This window comes from Myotis daubentonii, chromosome 12 (assembly GCF_963259705.1).
Source record: "Myotis daubentonii chromosome 12, mMyoDau2.1, whole genome shotgun sequence".
Lineage (NCBI taxonomy): Eukaryota > Metazoa > Chordata > Mammalia > Chiroptera > Vespertilionidae > Myotis > Myotis daubentonii.
In genome coordinates, this window is record NC_081851.1 from 11,142,737 (window position 1) to 11,161,587 (window position 18,851).

Sequence of the window (18,851 nt, forward strand, 5' to 3'; positions counted from 1 at the left end):
ACAGGAAGGCTGGCTAAGGGGAAATTCTACAACTAGAAGGAAAGAGAAAAGCATACCGAGACTCAGAGGAGGCGCAGTGCGGAAAACACAAAGGTGCGGAGGTGCGTGCGGAGCGGGCTGGCGGCTGAGGGCGTGGTTGTCTGTTTCAATCCAGAGGGAGTCTCATGCCAGGAGTCCTATCCATCCCGAGAGTGGGGCTTACCTGGGGGTCCCTGTTTGGGCGCCAGATGCTGGGGTCCAACCCCAGCAGGTCCAGGGTTCCCTAAAGGTGTGGACAGAGTCGGCGAAGAAGGAATGACATGGAGACAGCGTTCAGTTGATCAGCAGCCTAGCCAGGATCTCTAGCCAAGTTCTGGTCAGGATCTCCAGCAAAGTTCTGCTTCGGATCTCCAGCCAGGTTCTGTGTCCATGTTCTCTTGCCAGGTTCTCCAGGTTCTCCAGCCAGGTTCTATAGCCATGTTCCCTCGCTAGGTTCTGTCCAGGTTCTCCAGCCAGGTTCTGTAGCCATGTTCCCTCGCTAGGTTCTGTCCAGGTTCTCCAGCCAGGTTCGGTCACCAGGTTCTCTTGCCATGTTCTATCCAGGTTCTGTAGCCAGGTTCTGTCTCTAGGTTCTTCAGCCAGGTTCTCTTGCTAGGTTCTGTCTCCAGTTTCTATCCAGGATCTTTTGCCATGTTCTGTCTCTAGGTTCTGTGTAGGTTCTGTGTCTAGGTTCTGTGTCTAAGTTCTGTATCCTGTTGTCTTGTTACATCTGTATTTATACCAGTTGATTCCAATCCTATCAATCTCTATTCCAAAGGTTAGGGCGTTTCTTATCTCCATTCCAGGGAGTAAAGATTATGTAGCTTAAGCATGATTGTTCGTAGTTAAAGTGATTAATTACCCGCCTGGCACTTAGTTAAGGGGTTTTATTCCCTCCCTAACTTCAGGGGAAAATCCCTACCTAGGGAAACAACCTTTCTCAGAGAGGTGACCTTGGTTAAAACACATAGTGCCAAGAAGGTGAGCAAACATATTAAGAACAGTATGCCATATATGCCAGGTCCCTTGAAACAGCAAGGATGGACCGGCTCCCGGCAAATGATAATAATAATAATTTTACTAACAGTCCAGGAACAGACCTGGCTGTTGTTGCTAAGTGGTTAGAGTGCCGGGCCATGCACTGAAGAGTCACAGGTTCAATTCCTGGTCAAGAGCATGTAACTGGGTTGGAGGTTTGATCCCTGGCCTCAGTTGGTGCACATATGGCAGGCAACCAATCAATGTATCTCTCTCACATTGACAATTCTCCCCCTGTACCCCCACCTTTCACTCTCTCTAAAAATCAACAAAAAAATATCCAATCTCCCTCTTGCCCTAAACAGGAGATGTCTTGTGAGGGCCCAAACAAGATGGCACTGGTCACCTCTTTGTTCTTTCTGTCTTTTCAGATGAGCTCCTCATCTACCAACAAGGTCAGCACTCCCCCAGGTTGTATACTGAGGAACTGGGATTCATTTGATCCACGAACCCTTAAGAAAAAGCTCCTGATCTTCTTTTGTACTCATCCGTGGCCTCAATATAAGCTTGCAGATGGAGAGACATGAACCCCAGAGGGAAGCATACATCTTGCGACTACATCTTGCGACTACATCTTGCCTGTAGGAGGGAAGGGAAGTGGTCTGAGGTTCCATATGTTCAGCCTTCTTTGCTTTAAGGGACAATCAGAAATTGTGGCAGCAGTACAGAATTGATCCCTCGCTTTTGGCAGCACTAATCCAAAGCGGTACCAGAGCATCAGAACCCCCTAGGGAGAGAGCGGAGCCTAGTGCTCCATCAAGTGTATCCGAGTTATCTTGTCCTCTGTATCCGGGACCCCCGGGAGGACCAGTCCCGCCTAGACCAAATGAGACTCGGCCACCCTGGCCCTGAGCTACTCTCTGCCTCCTTCAGGCGTTGGCCCAGGGAGAGCTTGGACCCACTTGGGTCCAGGTACCACTTTCCCTACAAAACTTAAGACAAAGTAAGATGGATTTGGGGAAATTTTTAGATGACCCTGACAAGTACATAGATGTTTTTTAGGCGTTAACACAAACCTTTGATTTGTCATGGAAGGACGTAATGCTTCTCCTAAGTCAGACTCTGTCAGGGTCAGAGAAACGGTCAGTCACAGAGGCAGCTCAGCAGTTTAGAGATGAATACTTAGCAAACGCTGCTGGGGCCTCCCATGATCAGACTGACCATTACCCCACTGGCCAACAGGCTGTCCCCTGGGAAGACCTAAATAGCTTGATGATGAGCTGGAAGATTGGAATAGAAAACATTTTCATGCCTGTGTGATTCAAGCGTTAAGAAGGTACTGCTCCAAACCCTTGAACTACTCTAAGTTGTCAACTATAGATCAAAGGAAGGATGAGAATCCCTCGGCCTTTATGGACAGACTCAGGGAGGCACTGACCAAGTACACTTCCATGTCCCCAGACTCTTTTGAGGGCCAACTTATTTTTAAAGACAAATTTGTTGTCCACAGACATTAGCAGGAAATTACAGACATTGACAACAGGCCCTGATAATACCTTAGAGAACCTCCAAAAAATCGCCACCTGTCTTTTACCACTGGGACTAAGAGGAGGCCGAGGAGAGGAAGGCCAAAGGCAAAGAGAAGACTGCAGACCTGGTTGTAGTGCTCCAAGAGGCTGTCATAAATCAGGGACTCGGGGGACGCAAGTCTCCCACAGTTACTTGCTACAACTGTGGCTAGCGAGGGCATGTCCAGAGAGACTGCCCGCAAGGAAGCAGCGAGCCATCCCCTAAGCCTTGTGCTACCTGCAAAGGGAACCACTGGAAGGTGGACTGTCCAAAGGGGCGCAGGCCGCCACGGGCTGTCCGGCATCTCAGATGGCCCAGCTGCAGGACTGATGGGCCCTGGGGCCCTCCCACCTGGCTCTGACATAGACTGTCATCTCCACCCTGAAGCCCCAGGTAACCCTGACTGTTAAGGGCAAGTAAATTAGTTTCCTCCTCAACACTGGAACCACCTTCTGTGTTTTCCTCTCCAACCCTGACCTACCTTCATCCCATGTGACTGTTAAAGGCCTGTCTGGGGAGCCAGTAACTAGGCATTTCTCTCAGCCTTTGAGCTGTAACTAGGACAATTTGTTTTTCTCACATGCCTTCCTTATTTTACCAGAAATTCCGACTCCCCTATTGGGGCTAGACATCTTGGCCCGTTTTGAGACCACCATTTGCATGGCACCAAAATAAGTACTAGATGTACGCATTAATAATGCCAGATTTTGTAATCAAGAGAAACATCAAAAGTGCTTTATTCAAAGTAATGTCCATTGTTAGCGACACATCTCCCTATCTTTTAGGTAATTTGTGGATACCATCTCTATAGAACTTTCCTTGTTTTGAGGCAAACCATTCAGAGACCCAATTTCCCACTTCTTCGTATGTTTTCAAGTGCTGCTCAGGAAGTGCGTGTGCCATCGATTGGAACAAGTGGTAATCTGAAGGAGCAAGGTGTGGTGAATACAGTGGGTGGGTTAATACTTTGCAGGCAAGATCTTTTAACGCGTCTTTAACTGGTTTTGAAGTATGTGATGGTGCGTCATCATGAAGCAAAATTACTTTGCCATGTCTTCTGGAACATTCTGGTTATTTCACAATCAAAGCATGGTTCAAATTGATTATTTGTTGTTGGTAGCAATCAGTATTAACAGTTTCACCTGGTTTTAGAAGCTCATAATCCACCACACCTTCCTGATCCCACCAAACGCAGAGCATTGTCTTCTTGCAGAAGTGATTTGAGCTTGCAGTTGATGTTGATGGTTGACCTGGATCAACCCATGATTTTGTGCATTTGGGATTCTCAAAATAAATCCACTTTTCATCGCCAGTCACAATTCGATGCAAAAAAGACCTTCTTTCATGCCACTGAAGCAACATTTTACTGATGACTTTTCTGTTTTCCATTCGTCTTCTGTTCAGTTGATGTGGCACCCATTTTCCTTCCTTTAAAATTTTTCCCATTGCTTGTAAATGATCGGAAATTGTTTGCTGAGCAATGTTTCATCTTTCTGCAAGTTGTTTTTGAGTCTGACACACATCTTCCTCCAATAATGCTTGTAATTGTTGGTCTTCAAACTTTTTCGGTTGACCTGATTGTTCTTTGTCTTTCACATTGAAATCATCACTTTTAAAGCGTTTAAACCAGTGTTCACAAGTATCTTGAGATGGAGCATGTTACCATAAGCTTCCCGAAGTATTCAGCAGCACCTTTCTTCAAAATAAAGTAATGAATAATAACTTCCCGCAAATGCTCTTTTTTTTGGCATGAAATTCGACATTTTTAAGTGTAAAAATATCTATGATGTTAACACCTTCAGCAAATTTGACATATGAAGTTTTGAAGCTTGTTGTCAATACAACAAAATAGCATACATATCAAATCACATATATATCACCAATTGTGTAACTCCATCTATTGAAAAAAAACCCGCACAATTAACCAGTATACCTAGTACTCTGCCTATCATTAGTAGAGACTGAAATTGACCCCAAAGTGTGGGCAACACCAGGGAAAGTTGACAGAATGGTTAGGGCAAACCGGCTCAGAGCACCTTAGGGATTCGGCTTCCTTTCCACATCAGAAACAATATCCTCTCAAGCCAGAGGCAAGGAAGGGATTACAAGCTGTAATAGACAATTTTAAGGCCCAAGGCCTGGTAAGACCTTGTAACAGCCCGTGCAACCCTCCTATTCTGGGCGTCCAAAAGCCCAACGGAGAATGGAGGCTTGTCCAAGACCTCCGACTCATTAATGCAGCAGTCATCCCTAGACATCCTGTGGCCTCAATTCCAGAGGATACTGAATGGTTCCAGTCCTAGACTGAAGGATGCCTTCTTTTGTATACCTTTGCATCCTGATGCCCAGTTTCTTTTTGCATTTGAAGATCCCTCAAGCCAGTCTACCCAATTAACTTGGACTGTTTTGACCCAAGGTTTACAGATCGTCCGTCCCCTTGTTTGGTCAGGCCTTAGCTCAGGATTTATGCCAATCTGAGCATCCACAGACTAAAGTTATACAGTATGTCAGTGGCATTCTGTTATGTGGCCCCTCAGAGATCTCTCAAGAAGGTACAAGAGCTTTGCTAAACTTCCTGGCAGACAGAGCATATAAAGTCTAAAAGTCCAAGGCACACCTTTGCCAGACATCTGTAACATATCTGGGCTTGATTTTAACAAAGAGAAGAAGGGCTCTGGGAGAAGGTAGGGCCAAGCCTATTTCTTCCTTTCTTCTGCCCCATGTCTTAAAACAACTCAGAGGCTTGGGGGCATTGCTGGATTTTGTAGATTATGGATCCCAGATATGCGTGGCCTGCCTGTCCTCTAAATGAGATGATCAAAGAAGCACAGAAAGAGAATTTAATCTTCTGGAGTGGGAGCTAGCAGCTGAATTGGCTTTTAAACTCAAGCAGGCCCTCCTTCAGACTCCAGCCCTGAGCCTTCCCACCGGCCAGGATTTCAATCTATACCAGGAGTGGGCAAACTTTTTGACTCGAGGGCCACAATGGGTTCTTAAACTGGACCGGAGGGCCGGAACAAAAGCATAGATGGAGTGTTTGTGTGAACTAATATAAATTCAAAGTAAACATCATTATATAAAAGGGTACGGTCTTTTTTTTCAATAGTTTTATTCATTTCAAACGGGCCGAATCCGGCCTGTGGGCTGTAGTTTGCACACGGCTGATCTATACGTAACTGAGAGGGAGGCATGGCCCTAGGGGTCTTGTCTCAGCTCTGAGGCCCTGTACAGCAACCAGTGGGATACCTGAGTAAGGAATTAGACATCATAGCAAAGGGCTCTCCAGCTTGTCTCCGAATAGTAGCAGTGGTAGCCCTGCTAGTACCAGAAGCTACCAAATTAACACTGGAGGAGACTTAACTGTCTGCACCCCCATGTGTCTAACCTCTTAACCTCTAAGGGAGGACTTTGACTCTCAGACAGTCGTCTCCTCAGATACCAGGCACTTTTATTAGAGGGGCTGGCTGTCCAATTAAAAATGCCCCACACTGAATCCAGCCACCTTCCTTCCCGAGGATGGTGAAGACATAGGCATGACTGTGAGCAGATTATACTTTACACTCATGCAGCAAGGAAGGACCTAAGAGAAACCCCCTTAGAGAACCAGGGTTAATACTCTTTACAGATGGACACTCCTTCGTGGAGCAAGGGGTCGGGAAAGCAGGCTATGCGGTTGTAACCTTTGACATCACTATTGAAAGTCCACCCCTCTCTCCTGGGACGGGTGTCCCGTTGGCAGAGCTGACTGCCCTCACAAGAGCCTGAGGCAAGCCAAGGTCAGAGAGCCCACACTGACACAGACTCAAGTATGCAGATTTGGTTCTCATGCCCAGGGGGCTATTTGGGAGGAAAGACACTTCTTGACGGTCAAAGTCAAGGATCTCCCACTAAATACCATAAGGAGATTGACAGGCTGCGATCAGCAGTCTCCATTCCCCTAGAAAGGGCAGTCATACACTGCCGAGGACATCAGAAGGGCATGGACGAGGTTTCAGAAGGAAGCAGGAAGCTGACCTAGCTGCCAAGGCACTACCAGGGAGCCAGAAACTGAGAACATGGGCAACCTTTAATCTGGGAGGACTCTCTTAGAGAATTAAAGCCCAATACACCCCAGCTGGAAAGGATGGGCCTTGCTCGCGGACACTCTCTGCATACCCTGGAATGGATACCAACTGAGGAAGGTAAACTACTCCTCCCAGAGGCAGTAGATGGAGTTATTCGAACCCTACACCAGGCCTTCCACCTGAGGAGCGATGAGACCCATCTCATAGGCAGGACTCTCTGGAGAACTACCCAGTAGGTCGTTAGGGCCTGTGAGATACACCAAAAGAATCATCCTCACAACAAAAAGCTTGCCCTTCCAGGAACTCAAAGGACAAGAAAATACCCTGGGCAAGACTGGCAGATTGATGTGACTGACCCATATGCCTAAGTCAAAAGGGGATCAGTAACTCCTCATGTAGGCAGACACTTGCTGATTGGGTGGAAGCATTCCCTTGCCGGACTGAGAAGGCACAAGAAGTAGTTAAAGCCCTTGTCTCGGTAATGGTTCCTCCATTTGGGTTGCCTAGGACCCTCCAAAGTGACAATGGCCCATCATTTAAAGCAAGTGCCACCCAGGGGGTTTCAAAGGCTTTGGGTAGTCAATAGCATTTACATTGTGCTTGGAGACCACAGTCCTCAGGGAAGGTGGAGAAAGCTAATGATCTTAAAGAGACATCGCAGAAAGCTCACCCAGGAGACTCACCTTCTCTGGCCCACAGTGCTCCCCATACATAGCATTACTCACAATTAGAAACACTCCTCAAAACCTAGGCCTTAGTCCAGAGGTCCTCAAACTTTTTAAACAGGGGGCCAGTTCACTGTCCCTCAGACATTCCACACATGCGCACTGCGGGCCGGGGATGAGTCTGCTGCTAAGCAGGACAGGCAGCTGCGGCAAAAACACCCGGCGGGCCGGATAAATGTTTTCGGCGGGCCACATGTGGCCCGCGGGCTGTAGTTTGAGGACCACTGCCTTAGTCCTTATGACAGCCGTTCTCAATCTGTGAGTCGCGACCCCTTTGGCGGTCGAACGGCCCGTTCACGGCCTAAGACCATCCTGCATATCAGATATTTACATTATGATTCAATACAGTAGCAACATTACAGTTATGAAGTAGCAATGAAAATGATTTTATGGTTGGGTCACAACATGAGGAATTGTATTTGAAAGGGCGAGTCATCGCGGGGCCTACGTGGGCCGGCCGCCGGGCCCCATGAGGCACAGCCTGACCACGCTGCTGGCGGCCTCGGGCACCGACTCCCCAGCCCACGGAGGGAGCCCGGCGCAGGCCACCCGCCCGCCGCCCCCGGACCGGACCCACGCGGCGGCGGGGCGGGGCGTGTGCCCTTGCCCGAGGAGATGGAGGAGATGGCGATCGCTGGCGCCCCGGGGATGAGATGGAGGATGTGGACTTCCTGTCTGGGCTGGAACTGGTCGATCTGCTGGACCCCCGGCAACCGGACTGGCCCCTGGAGCCTGGGCTCAGCTTGCCCTTGGGGGGGCGAGGACTGCACCCTCCATCTTGCCCTGGGTCCTCCATTTTTGGGCAGAGCCATGTGCTCGGCGGGGCCTTCTTCCCGGAGGCCCAGGCCTCTGCTGGCCACGCCCAGGATTTCTCTGGACTAACCAATGACAATCAAGGGAAGTGCACGCCATCAATATGACCACATCCTGTGTAACAAGACCCGACTCGCGCCTGGCCAATCGGCGGGGCCCACAGTCCCCTCCCCTGCCCTTACTATAAAACCCACAATCCCATCAGGCCTCGCTCTCTCTAGCGGCCACTGGGCTTACCGTTGCATCGGTGAGTGTGGTTGGGGAGCCGAACTAGTTCGAAATGAAGGACTCTTTGCTTTTGCATCGGACTCGCTGGCTCCCTGATGGGCTTTTTGGGAACCTTGAAATCTGGGCACAACAGTATTTAAAGGGCCAGAAGGTTGAGAACCACTGCCTTACGAGATGCTTTATGGCCGTCCATTCCTCACCAATGATCAGATATTGGACAAGGAAACAGCTGCACAGGTACAGGTATTACTGCCCTGGCCAGCAGAAACTGGCATTTCCCGCTTCTCCCCTGGAGACTCAGTATTGGTGAAGTCTCTCCCTTCTCTCTCATCTACCCTCAGTCCTCTTTGGGAAGGGCCATATACACTGATGCTGTCTACACCCCAGCATTCAAGGTCAACAGAATTGACTCCTGGATTCACCACTCGAGAGTGAAAGTGTAGGCACTGGGTGAGACTGAGGAGAGGAAGGACCAGGAGGAAAATCTAGCAACACAGGATCAGGGTGACCAGTACTCCTGTGAGCCCCTGGAGGATTGAAACTTCTCTTCCGGAAGACCCCTGGAGAATCCACAGATGCCAGATAAGTAAAATGTTCTGGTATCTCTGGTTAGTCATTCTCTTCATCTCCTTAATAGTTCTTATCTTTCTTTTTTGAGGGTCGCCAAAACCCTAGAATAATTCCTGGGGGACCCATTTTTCACCCCATGCTGGGACCCTGAATATCTTAACTAATCTCTTGCAGCCTTGTGGAAACCAGGGCAGGAGAGCATATTCCAAACTGAGCGTCAGGGTCCTGATTACCTAGTCCTTACTAATAATACCACCCCCACCCCCTCCGCCCAAGCCGCCGCCTCCTCCTTCTCCTCCTCCTCCTCCTCCTCCTCCTCCTCTTACTGTGCATGTAGGTCTACCCCATACCTCCTGGACATCTCCTAAGTCCTCACTATCTTTCTCAAACCCTCAACCTAGCACATCACCTCCTCAACACCACCAACCCATCTCTCTCAAGAGAGACTATTGGCTCTGTCTTCCCCTCTCATCAACTAGTGGGCTGTGGTGGGTGGGCGGGGCCTCCCTCTGGGACCCGGGTGCCTGCGGGAAGGAAGCCAGTGCTGGCAGCAGGGGAAGGAAGGCCTACTCTTGCACGAATTTCATGCATCAAACCTCTAGTCTCTAATAAGGAATTAAATCCAAAGTATAGAAAGAATTCACACAACTCAATAACAAAAAACTGATTTAAAAATGTGCAAAGGATATGAATAGACATTTTTTGAAAGAAGACATACAGATGGCCAGCAGGTACATAAAACAATGCTCAACATCATTAGTCATGAGAGAAATTTAAATCAAAACCACAAAGAGATATCACCTCACACCTGTCAGAATGGCTATCTCAAAAAGACAAGAAATAAGTATTGGGGAGGATGTAGAGGATTGCTGTGCACTGTTGGTGGAAAAGTAAATTGGAGTGGTACTGTGGAAAACACTATGGAAGTTCCTCCAAAAATTAAAAGTACAACCACCATGTGATTTAGCAATTTGTCTTCTGGGTATTTATTCTATAAAGATGAAAAACACTAATTGGAAAAGATATATGCACCCCTATGTTCACTGCAGCATTATTTACAATAACCAAGATATGGAAAAAGTGGATGAATATAAAAAGCAGTTGTGGTACATATATACAATGTAATACTACTCAGCCATAGAACAATGAAATCTTGCCATTTGTGACAACATGAATGGATCGTGAGGCTATTATGCCAAGTGAGATAAGTCAGACAAAGAAAGGTAAATAACTGTGTGATTTCACGTCTATTTGGAATATAAAAAACAAAACAAATGAATAAGCAATACAAAACAAAAATCATATACACAGAGAACAGGCTGGTGTTTGTCAGATGGGAAGGGGATTCGGTGATGGGTGTAATGGGTGCAGGGAGTCAATTGTATATGGTAATGGATGTTAACTAAACTCACTGTGGCAATCACTTTGTAGTGTACATAAGTATTGAATTATTAAGTTGTATATGCCAAGTTTACCTCAATTTTTTTCAAGTACAAAGAACATCAGGAAAATATCAAAGGAAATTCTATAATTCTCATATTGAAAAATATCTTGTGTGTAAGCCTTGCCATATTGGTAAGTTATTGATTCACTTTTCACAGATAAATATTATTATTCCCTAAAGAAAATTATTGCTGATGGACAGACTTTTTTTTGTGACAAACATAAAACCTGTAGTGGGTTATTTCTATTTTTTTAAGCCTCATTAAAATCTCAAATTATGCTAGTCATATCAAATTCTAGCTCTCATCCATTGGAATTTTACAAGCAGTATAATTTTAACACTGAATCATGGCAAGAAGGATTTTAAACACAAATAACCTTTTATTACTATCTGAATCTGTTTAAAATACTAACAACTTTTACTCTAGTACGAGTTGAAATTAATAAATTTCCTGATTACATATAAACTACCAATTAAAGAAATGAAGAAAATGAATAAACACATTTTGATTGATGAATTTTATCCATCCTTATTCCTCTTTAATCATATAATGAAAACACTTAAATCAAAGACAAAAAATTGCTCCCCAATTCTTTCCTCTTATCCTGGACTTGATAAAAGGCTTATACAATGCTGACGCACATCATCTGAACTCATCACAGGAAAAGAAAAAAAGATTATATAAACTTAATGAATGTTATTATTTTTCTTTTGTAAGCATCTAAGACCCAACTGTTACTCCAGAAATATAAAGTTTTCCTAATACAATAGAGGAAAATGTCCTAGTGTCTGAAGCTCAACTGTTTAAGAGAAAAAACTGCAACAGAATCACCCTCAAAGGGTGAAGAAAAAGTTTCTTTGCAATCTGATTTAAATAAAGTTTCCACCATATTACACAATTCTTCACTGCCAGCCACATTACCTGGACTCAATTCTGAAAACTTCCTGATATATTTTGGTGAAAAAAGCAATTAAATGGCTCAACATGACAGATTACAAACCATAATTTCTTATAGCACTTACATATGATACTAGGTTTTATACCCTTTGAAGTCTTTTCTTGGTTTGCAAATAATTCTCTGAGACTAATCAATATAGGCTAGAAACCATCTGACCACCTTGTATGGAATTAAATTTCAGAAATTTAGTTAGAAATGCACAAGATTTAGAAAAAGAAGATCCTCTCTTCTCCCAATGTCCCGACCACCTGGGTATTACACTCAAATGCAGAAAAACAAAAACATTTATGTAGACATTTATTTAGATCATCATAGTTTCTAAAAATCAAACTCATAGCCCAGCCAATGTGGCTCAGTGGTTGAGCATCGACCTATGAACCAGGAGGTCACAGTTTGATTCCTGGTCAGGGCACATGCCAAGGTTGCAGACTCAATCCCCAGTGTGGGGCATGCAGGAGGCAGCCAATCAATGATTCTCTCTCATCAATGATGTGTGTGTATGTATATGTATGTGTATGTGTGTGTGTATGTATGTATGTATGTGTATGTGTGTGTATGTGTGTATATGCATCTGTGTGTGCGTCTGTGTGTGTGTGTATATATATCTCCCTCTCCCTTCCTCTCTGAAGTCAATAAAAATACATAAAAATTAAAAAATAAAATCAAACTCACAGAGGATATTAGAAGCACTTTTAACACAGGATCATTGGTTGGGCTCAGGAAGACCTCTGAAAAAGTAAATTTAAATAAATATATACATACATCCACACACAAATAATTTCCCGCCCTGGAGAAAAATACATAGCTTTCATCAGAAATAGTTCTTGACAGCCCTGCCATGTGGCTCAGTTGGCTGGAGAATCATCCCAATGCACCAGGGTTTCAGGTTATATCCCCGATAAGAGGAATCAACCACCGGATGTATACATAAGTGGAACAACAAATCAATGTCTCTCTCACCTTCTCTTCCTTCTCTCTCTCTAAAATAATAAAAACTATTTTTTTAAAGAAATAATTCTTGACAACTAAACTATAGAAAAATGATCATTCACTACTGCCTGAAATTTGGCTGAATAGAAGTCTTACAATTACGGATTTAAAGAAGCAGCCACATGAGACTGGTAGGAAGGGCAAAGATGTGGAACAGACTGGTCCCACACCCACATGTGGTGATTAAAAATTGGGAGGAATATCTCATTTCCAAAGGTTGCCTCCTGAATTGCAAGGAGTCCCAGCCCCACACCAGGCCCCCAGCTCAGGGTTCCAATGCCAGGAAAAGAAGTCCCCATATCTTCTGGCTATGAAAACCAGCATGGACTGCAACTGAGGGAGACAGAGGTTACTGGAGTCCCAGGAAGTTCCTCTTAAAGGGCCTGTGCACAGACTTACTAGGACTCCCTCCTTCTGAGTTTTAGTACTGGGGCAGCAGCTTAAAAGGCACCAGAGACACGCAGGGAGGAACTGACTTTTCCGGCATCAGAGCAAGAGCTGGAGAGGCAGCTTTCTCCTAGACAGAAGTGCAAACGGGGGCCATTGTTCCTTTTTGAGAAACCCCCAAAGATCAGGCAGGCTGGTTCCATATTACAGCCTGTTATCAACCTGGCTCACACTACTCATTCCATCCAGGTAAGTCCGTGAGACCTTGCCCCACCCAACTTGTGGGTCCACCCAAGTTGTTTCCAGTGGCTTTCCCATACGAATGGCCTGTCTTGGCTCATCCTTCAGACTTTCCTAAAATCTCTCAAACAAGCAGCATCTGGCCTTAGTGTGCATCTCTTGCTAAGATACCCCAGGCCCAGCAGTAGCAGCAGCCAGTCTTGGCTTACAACCTGGACTCAGCCAGGCACCTCCAAATCCAGAGCAAGTAGCAGCCATTTACAGATTGCTTTATAGCTCATGCCAGCTGGCCTTGGGCAGAACACAGGTACTGGCTGACCTTGGCCTGAACCTCCTGGGAGGCCGCAGAGCCAGTGCATCCAGTGGACAACTTCATACCACAATGAAGCATCACCCAAACCCAAACACCTCCACAAACAACACACTCAAGTGGTAGACTCAGTGGGCACCAAAGCCACTACAGTAAGTCCTATTCTATGGTGCAGGCTGATTCTCCACAGTGATCCTCCACTGCGGTCCAACATAGGAGGTTGGTGGGTGCAGCCAATCCTTGCAGCTGATCAGCTCAGGGGTAAATGCCTCTCACTGACATGCCAACAGCAATCTAGGCCCACACAAGGAACACACCTTGAGAGCCCAGGGTGGGGCGGCGGGAGTGAAGGGGGCTAGCCTGTGTCACTGGGCCGTACAGAATATCGATATTAAGCCACTCTACCAAGTCCAGGAGATATTGCAGCTCTACCTAATACATAGAAACAAACACAGGGAGGCTTCCAAAGAGAAGAAACAAAAAACATGTCCCAATGGAAGAACAGAACACAACTCCAGAAAAAAAAAAAAAACCACTAAAAAAAACAGAGACAAGCAATTTACTACATGCAGAGTTCAAAACACTGTTTATAAGTATGTTCAATGAACTTAGTGAAAACTTCAACAGCACAAAAAGAGCGAGACAAAAATGAAACATATACTAACTAAAATGAAGAATAATTTTTTACAGGGAATCAACAGGACAATAAATGAAGTCATGAATCAAATCAGTGATTTGGAATATAAGAAAGCAAAAAACACCCAATCAGAACAGGAAAAGGAAAAAAAGAACAAACAAAAATGAAGGTATTTTAAGAGCTTCTGAGACAACTTCAAGAATATCAACATTTACATCATGGTGTGCCAGAAGGAGAAGAGAGCAAGAAATTTAAAACCTATCTGTAAAAATACTGAAAGAAAACTTCCCTAACTTGGTGAAAGAAACAGGCATACAAGACCAGGAAGCACAGAGAGTCACAAACAAGATGAACCCAAAGAAGCCCACACTAAGACACATCATAATGAATCTGCCAAAGAATAAAGACAAAGAATCTTAAGAGCAGGAAAAGAAAATAAGTTAGTTACCTATAGGGAGTTCCCATAAGACTGTCAGCTGATTTCAACAGAAACCTTGCAGGCCAGAGGGAGTGGCTAGAAATACTCCAAGTGATGAAAAACAAGATCCTAAAACCAAGATCACTCTAGCCTACAAAACTATCATTTAGAATCTATGGACATATAAAGAGCTTCCTGGACAAGAAAAAGGTAAAGGAGTTCATCACCACACAACCAGATTATATGAAATCTAGGAAAGGAAGGAAGGAAGAAAGGAAGGAAGGAAGGAAGGAAGGAAGGAAGGAAGGAAGGAAGGAAGGAAGGAAGGAAGGGAGGGAGGGAGGGAGGGAGGGAGGGAGGGAGGGAGGGAGGAAGGAAAGAAGGAAAGAGGGAGAGGAGGAAGGAAAGGAGGAAGAGAGAAAGGGATGAAGGAAGAAGAAGAAATTAAGATAAAAAATGTGAACAATAAAATGACAATAAATACATATCTATCAACAATTGAATCTAAAGTAAGCAAATAGAATGGGAACAGATTCATTGATACAGAGAATATATACTAGAGGCCCGGTGAACAAAATTCGTGCACAGATAGGGTCCCTAGGCCTGGCCTGCAATCGGGGCTGATCTGTGGGGCGACCAGTGGGGAGATAGGGGGTGCCCACTGACACCGCCTTGGTTGGCCTGGCGCCACCCAATTGCTGGTCCCATCCCCCAGCACTGCCGGTCGCCTCCCTCTGCGGGGCAACCAGCAGGTTGATCAGGGCCCCCCAACCCCCCGCTGGCACCCGCCTTGGCTAGCCTGGGGCCTGCAAGCTGGAGAAAGCTGCTACATTGAGTGTCTGCTCCCTGGTGGTCAGTGCGCATCATAGCGACCAGTCATTCTGCCGGTCCTTCAGCCATTCGGTCGATTTGCATATTAGGCTTTTATTATATAGGATTAGGGGCCAGGTGCACGAAGATTTGTGTACGGGGGAGAGGGGTGGAGGGGTCCCTCAGCCCGACCTGCACCCTCTCCAATCTGGGAGCCCTCAGGGGAGCCCTCTCCAATCCGGGAGTTTCTGTCGGTCTTGCAATCATATGAGCGAATTGTCTGAGACCCCCAACCAAGTTTGGTTTGTTGCTCACAGAATAATAGAGGCATTTTTTTTCTTTGCTTCAATGGTGGAGATTTCCTGGAAGTTTTAGGATATCTTCCCTTTAATTTTTCCTAGACACTCTGATTTTACTTGTCTCTCTCCTTTGCTTTCCCTCCATCCCCCACCGCAACAGTAACTTGCTCCAGGCTCACTTTGCTCTAGTGTCTAAGAGATCCGTTTGCCACCAGAACTACGATTCCCAGCATTCCTGGTGCTCCCTGTGCTCTGAGCTTCTGCTTCTGGTCCTGGGGCTGCCATCAGAACTACTATCCCCAGAATTCCTGGTGCTCCCCGTGCTGGGAGCAAACGAGGGAGCCATGGCCCCCCAAGCTGCCGGCTCTCCCACTTCTCTCCACCCAACGCCATGTATGCAAATTAACCCACCATCTTTGTTGGATTAATTTGCATATTCACTGATTGGCTGGTGAGCATAGCAAAGGGACAGTCAATTTACATGTTTCTCTTTTATTATATAGGATATATATATATATATCCTCACCCAAGGATATTTTTTTCACCGATTTCCAGAGAGAGTGGGAGGGAGGAGAGGAGGGGGAGAGAGAGAAAGAGAAACAATTGCTTGCCTACCGTACACACCCCTACAGGGGCTGGGGAACCTACAACCGAATTACGTATCCTTGACCTGGAATCGAACCCATGATGCTACTATCTGCAGGTTGACACTCTAACCACTGAGTAAAACCAGCCAGTGCTACAGAGAATACTTTGATGGTTGCTAGATGAGAGGGAAGTTAGGGGGACTGGGTTAAAAAGGTGAAGAGATTAAGAAGTACAAATTGGTTGTTACAGACTAGCCATGGGAATGTAAAGTATAGCATAAGGAATATAGTCAATAATATTCTTATAACTTTGTATTATCTATTGGGATGTAACATTTATTAGGATGATCACTTAGTAAATTATATAATGCCTAATTACTGGGATGTAAATATAAAACATATAATAATGTACATGTAATTGAAACATTAAAATTTATTTAAAATAAAATAAAAGCAGTTCTTAAGTCTACCAGACCTGAGGCCCTGAACCTTCGCTTTCCTGTTGAAGTGCAGGTTCATCAGCTGCTCGTTTAATTGTGAATTTTCAGAATTTTTTCACGTCAAATCACACAAAGTCAATTCAAACACATGGGGGCAGACATTTACAATGGCTAAGCATGAGGTTTGACCATGATTGGTTGGTTGTTTTTAGTTTGTGATGCATTTTTATCACGTACTAGGCAAAGTAATGAAAATTAGGTACAGCGGTATAGTGGCAGATTCAGAAATTACCGAAAAATCGGTACAGTGGTCTGGTAGGGTTAATGACAAAAGAAAAAAAAGTTTAGAAAACACTGCATCCAAATTTTAGAGTAAAAATTTACCATGTCGTGTAAAGGCTCTTGTCTTGACGGTGCCTGACATTTTTTCATACTACAGAACTAATTACTCGGTTGAGATAAATCCTATATAATAAAAGCCTAGGTGGCGCCGTGCGACATCATAAGATGGTCACCAAAAGATGGCCAGCGGGGGAGGGCAGTTATGGGCAATCAGGCCAGCAGGGGAGGGCAGTTGAGTGTGACCAGATCAGCAGGGGAGGGCAGTCAGGGGCGACTAGGCCAGCAGGGGAGGGCAGTTGGGTCGACCAGGCCTGCAGGGGAGGGCAGTTAGGGACAACCAGGCCAGCAGGGGAGGGCAGTTGGGGGTGCCCAGGCCTGCAGGGGAGGGCAGTTGGGGGCGATCGGGCTGGCACGGGAGCAGTTAGGCATCAATCAGTCCTGCAGGGGAACAGTTAGGGGGCGATCAGGTAGGCAGGCAGGCGAGCAGTTAGGAGCCAGCAGTCCCGGGTTGTGAGAGGGATGTCTGACTGGGATCGGGCCTACTCTGGCAGTCAGACATAACCCAAGGGGTCCCAGATTGGAGAGGGTACAGGCCGGGATGAGGGACATACTCCCGCCCCGTGCACAAATTTCGTGTACCGGGCCTCTAGTGTATGCGTGTATGTATGTGTGTGTGTGTTTGTGTGTGTGTGTATTATACTGACCTTCTAAAATCAATCGTAAAGATATAAGCATTTTCCTAAATACAAAACAAAAAGCATACATACCTTTTTTCCAAATCTCTTATTTTCTCTCTAAGTGGTTCAACAATCTAAAATAAAAATAACCAGTATCAGCAAAAACAGGGCTTTACCACTTTCACCTTGCTCTGATGTTCCAGATAGGTATGACATAATGCAAAACAGATTTTAAATTCCTCCTACAATGCACTTCCAGTTTGAAATTAAGCTATACCACTTCAATCACAATTCCAGAATCAAGATAATAAATTGCACACTGGAACCCTTACTCCACAGATGCATAAGTCTCTGAGGAAATTAGCCTTTTTACTTTCCTACCTTACTATGAACAATATTAAAGGTGGTTCAGGCTCATAAAAATAGGCAGCTCAATACTACTGGTTTTTTTTTCAGGAACTAAAAATCCCCTAGTTGCTGCCCACAAAAGCGTATCATCTTGCTTCTGCATGTTATCTCTAGGGAACCAGCTCTAACACAGAAATCACAGGCCATAAGTCAATCCCTATCTGTGTTAACACCTTGAGCATGAACAGAACAACAAGGCGACCCAAGGGCTTCCCCAGGAATTCAGCATCTGGCTTCAATGAAAACGAGGAACTCCTCATCCCTTCCCAGGCCCTTGTTACAATAGTATATTCATATCTACATTTATTTGACTAAAACATAAGCAATTACTTAAAAATATAAGGTATATTACCAACTAAAGGAACGAGCTTTCAGTGAGGGAGGTCTGTGGTTTCTCTGTCTGCACCTACGGACACTCTTTATGTTCCCAGAGTCCTAGCATCTCAGGCAGACCTTTTTCCTTTCAGCATCTGCTCAGGTAGAGTGGATGCTGGCACCGGCCTCCATCCCTCACCCAGGTAATCACTTCCTTTTCTCTAAGAATTTCTGGAAAGGCGCACCAAAAAATCACATAAAAGTTTAAACTCATTTTGCCTTTAAGATAGAATGTGTTTTAATAGAGCATGCCTTTATAAAATGGACAAAAACTGACACAAAGATATATCTTCAGCATAACAATATTAAGTCTCCTATTAAATAAGGGATTTTTTTTTTTTAAATCCTAATTCAAGGACATGCTTAGAAAGGGTGGGGGGCAGCGGGGAGAGAGAAACACCCATCTGAGAGTGAAACTTTCAGTTGGTTTCTGTACGTGCCCCAACTGGGGATCGAACCCACAACCCAGGTATGTACCCTGAGACTAGAAATCAAACCAGCAACCTTTCAGTGCACAGACGACACTCAACCAACTGAGCCACTCTCGCTGGGCAGGGATCATT

The 18,851-nt window shown here is 45.4% G+C and overlaps 1 protein-coding gene across 4 annotated transcripts in view; it reads right to left on the reverse strand.

Moving 5' to 3' along the window:
• UXS1 (UDP-glucuronate decarboxylase 1) overlaps positions 1 to 18,851 on the reverse strand; it is a 115,522-nt gene that overhangs the window by 56,928 nt on the left and 39,743 nt on the right. For all 4 annotated transcript variants that reach the window (XM_059658952.1, XM_059658951.1, XM_059658954.1 and 1 more), the window contains one exon: positions 17,596 to 17,639. In XM_059658952.1, coding sequence (XP_059514935.1) covers positions 17,596 to 17,639 — 44 coding nt within the window. The remainder of the gene's footprint in view (positions 1 to 17,595; positions 17,640 to 18,851) is intronic.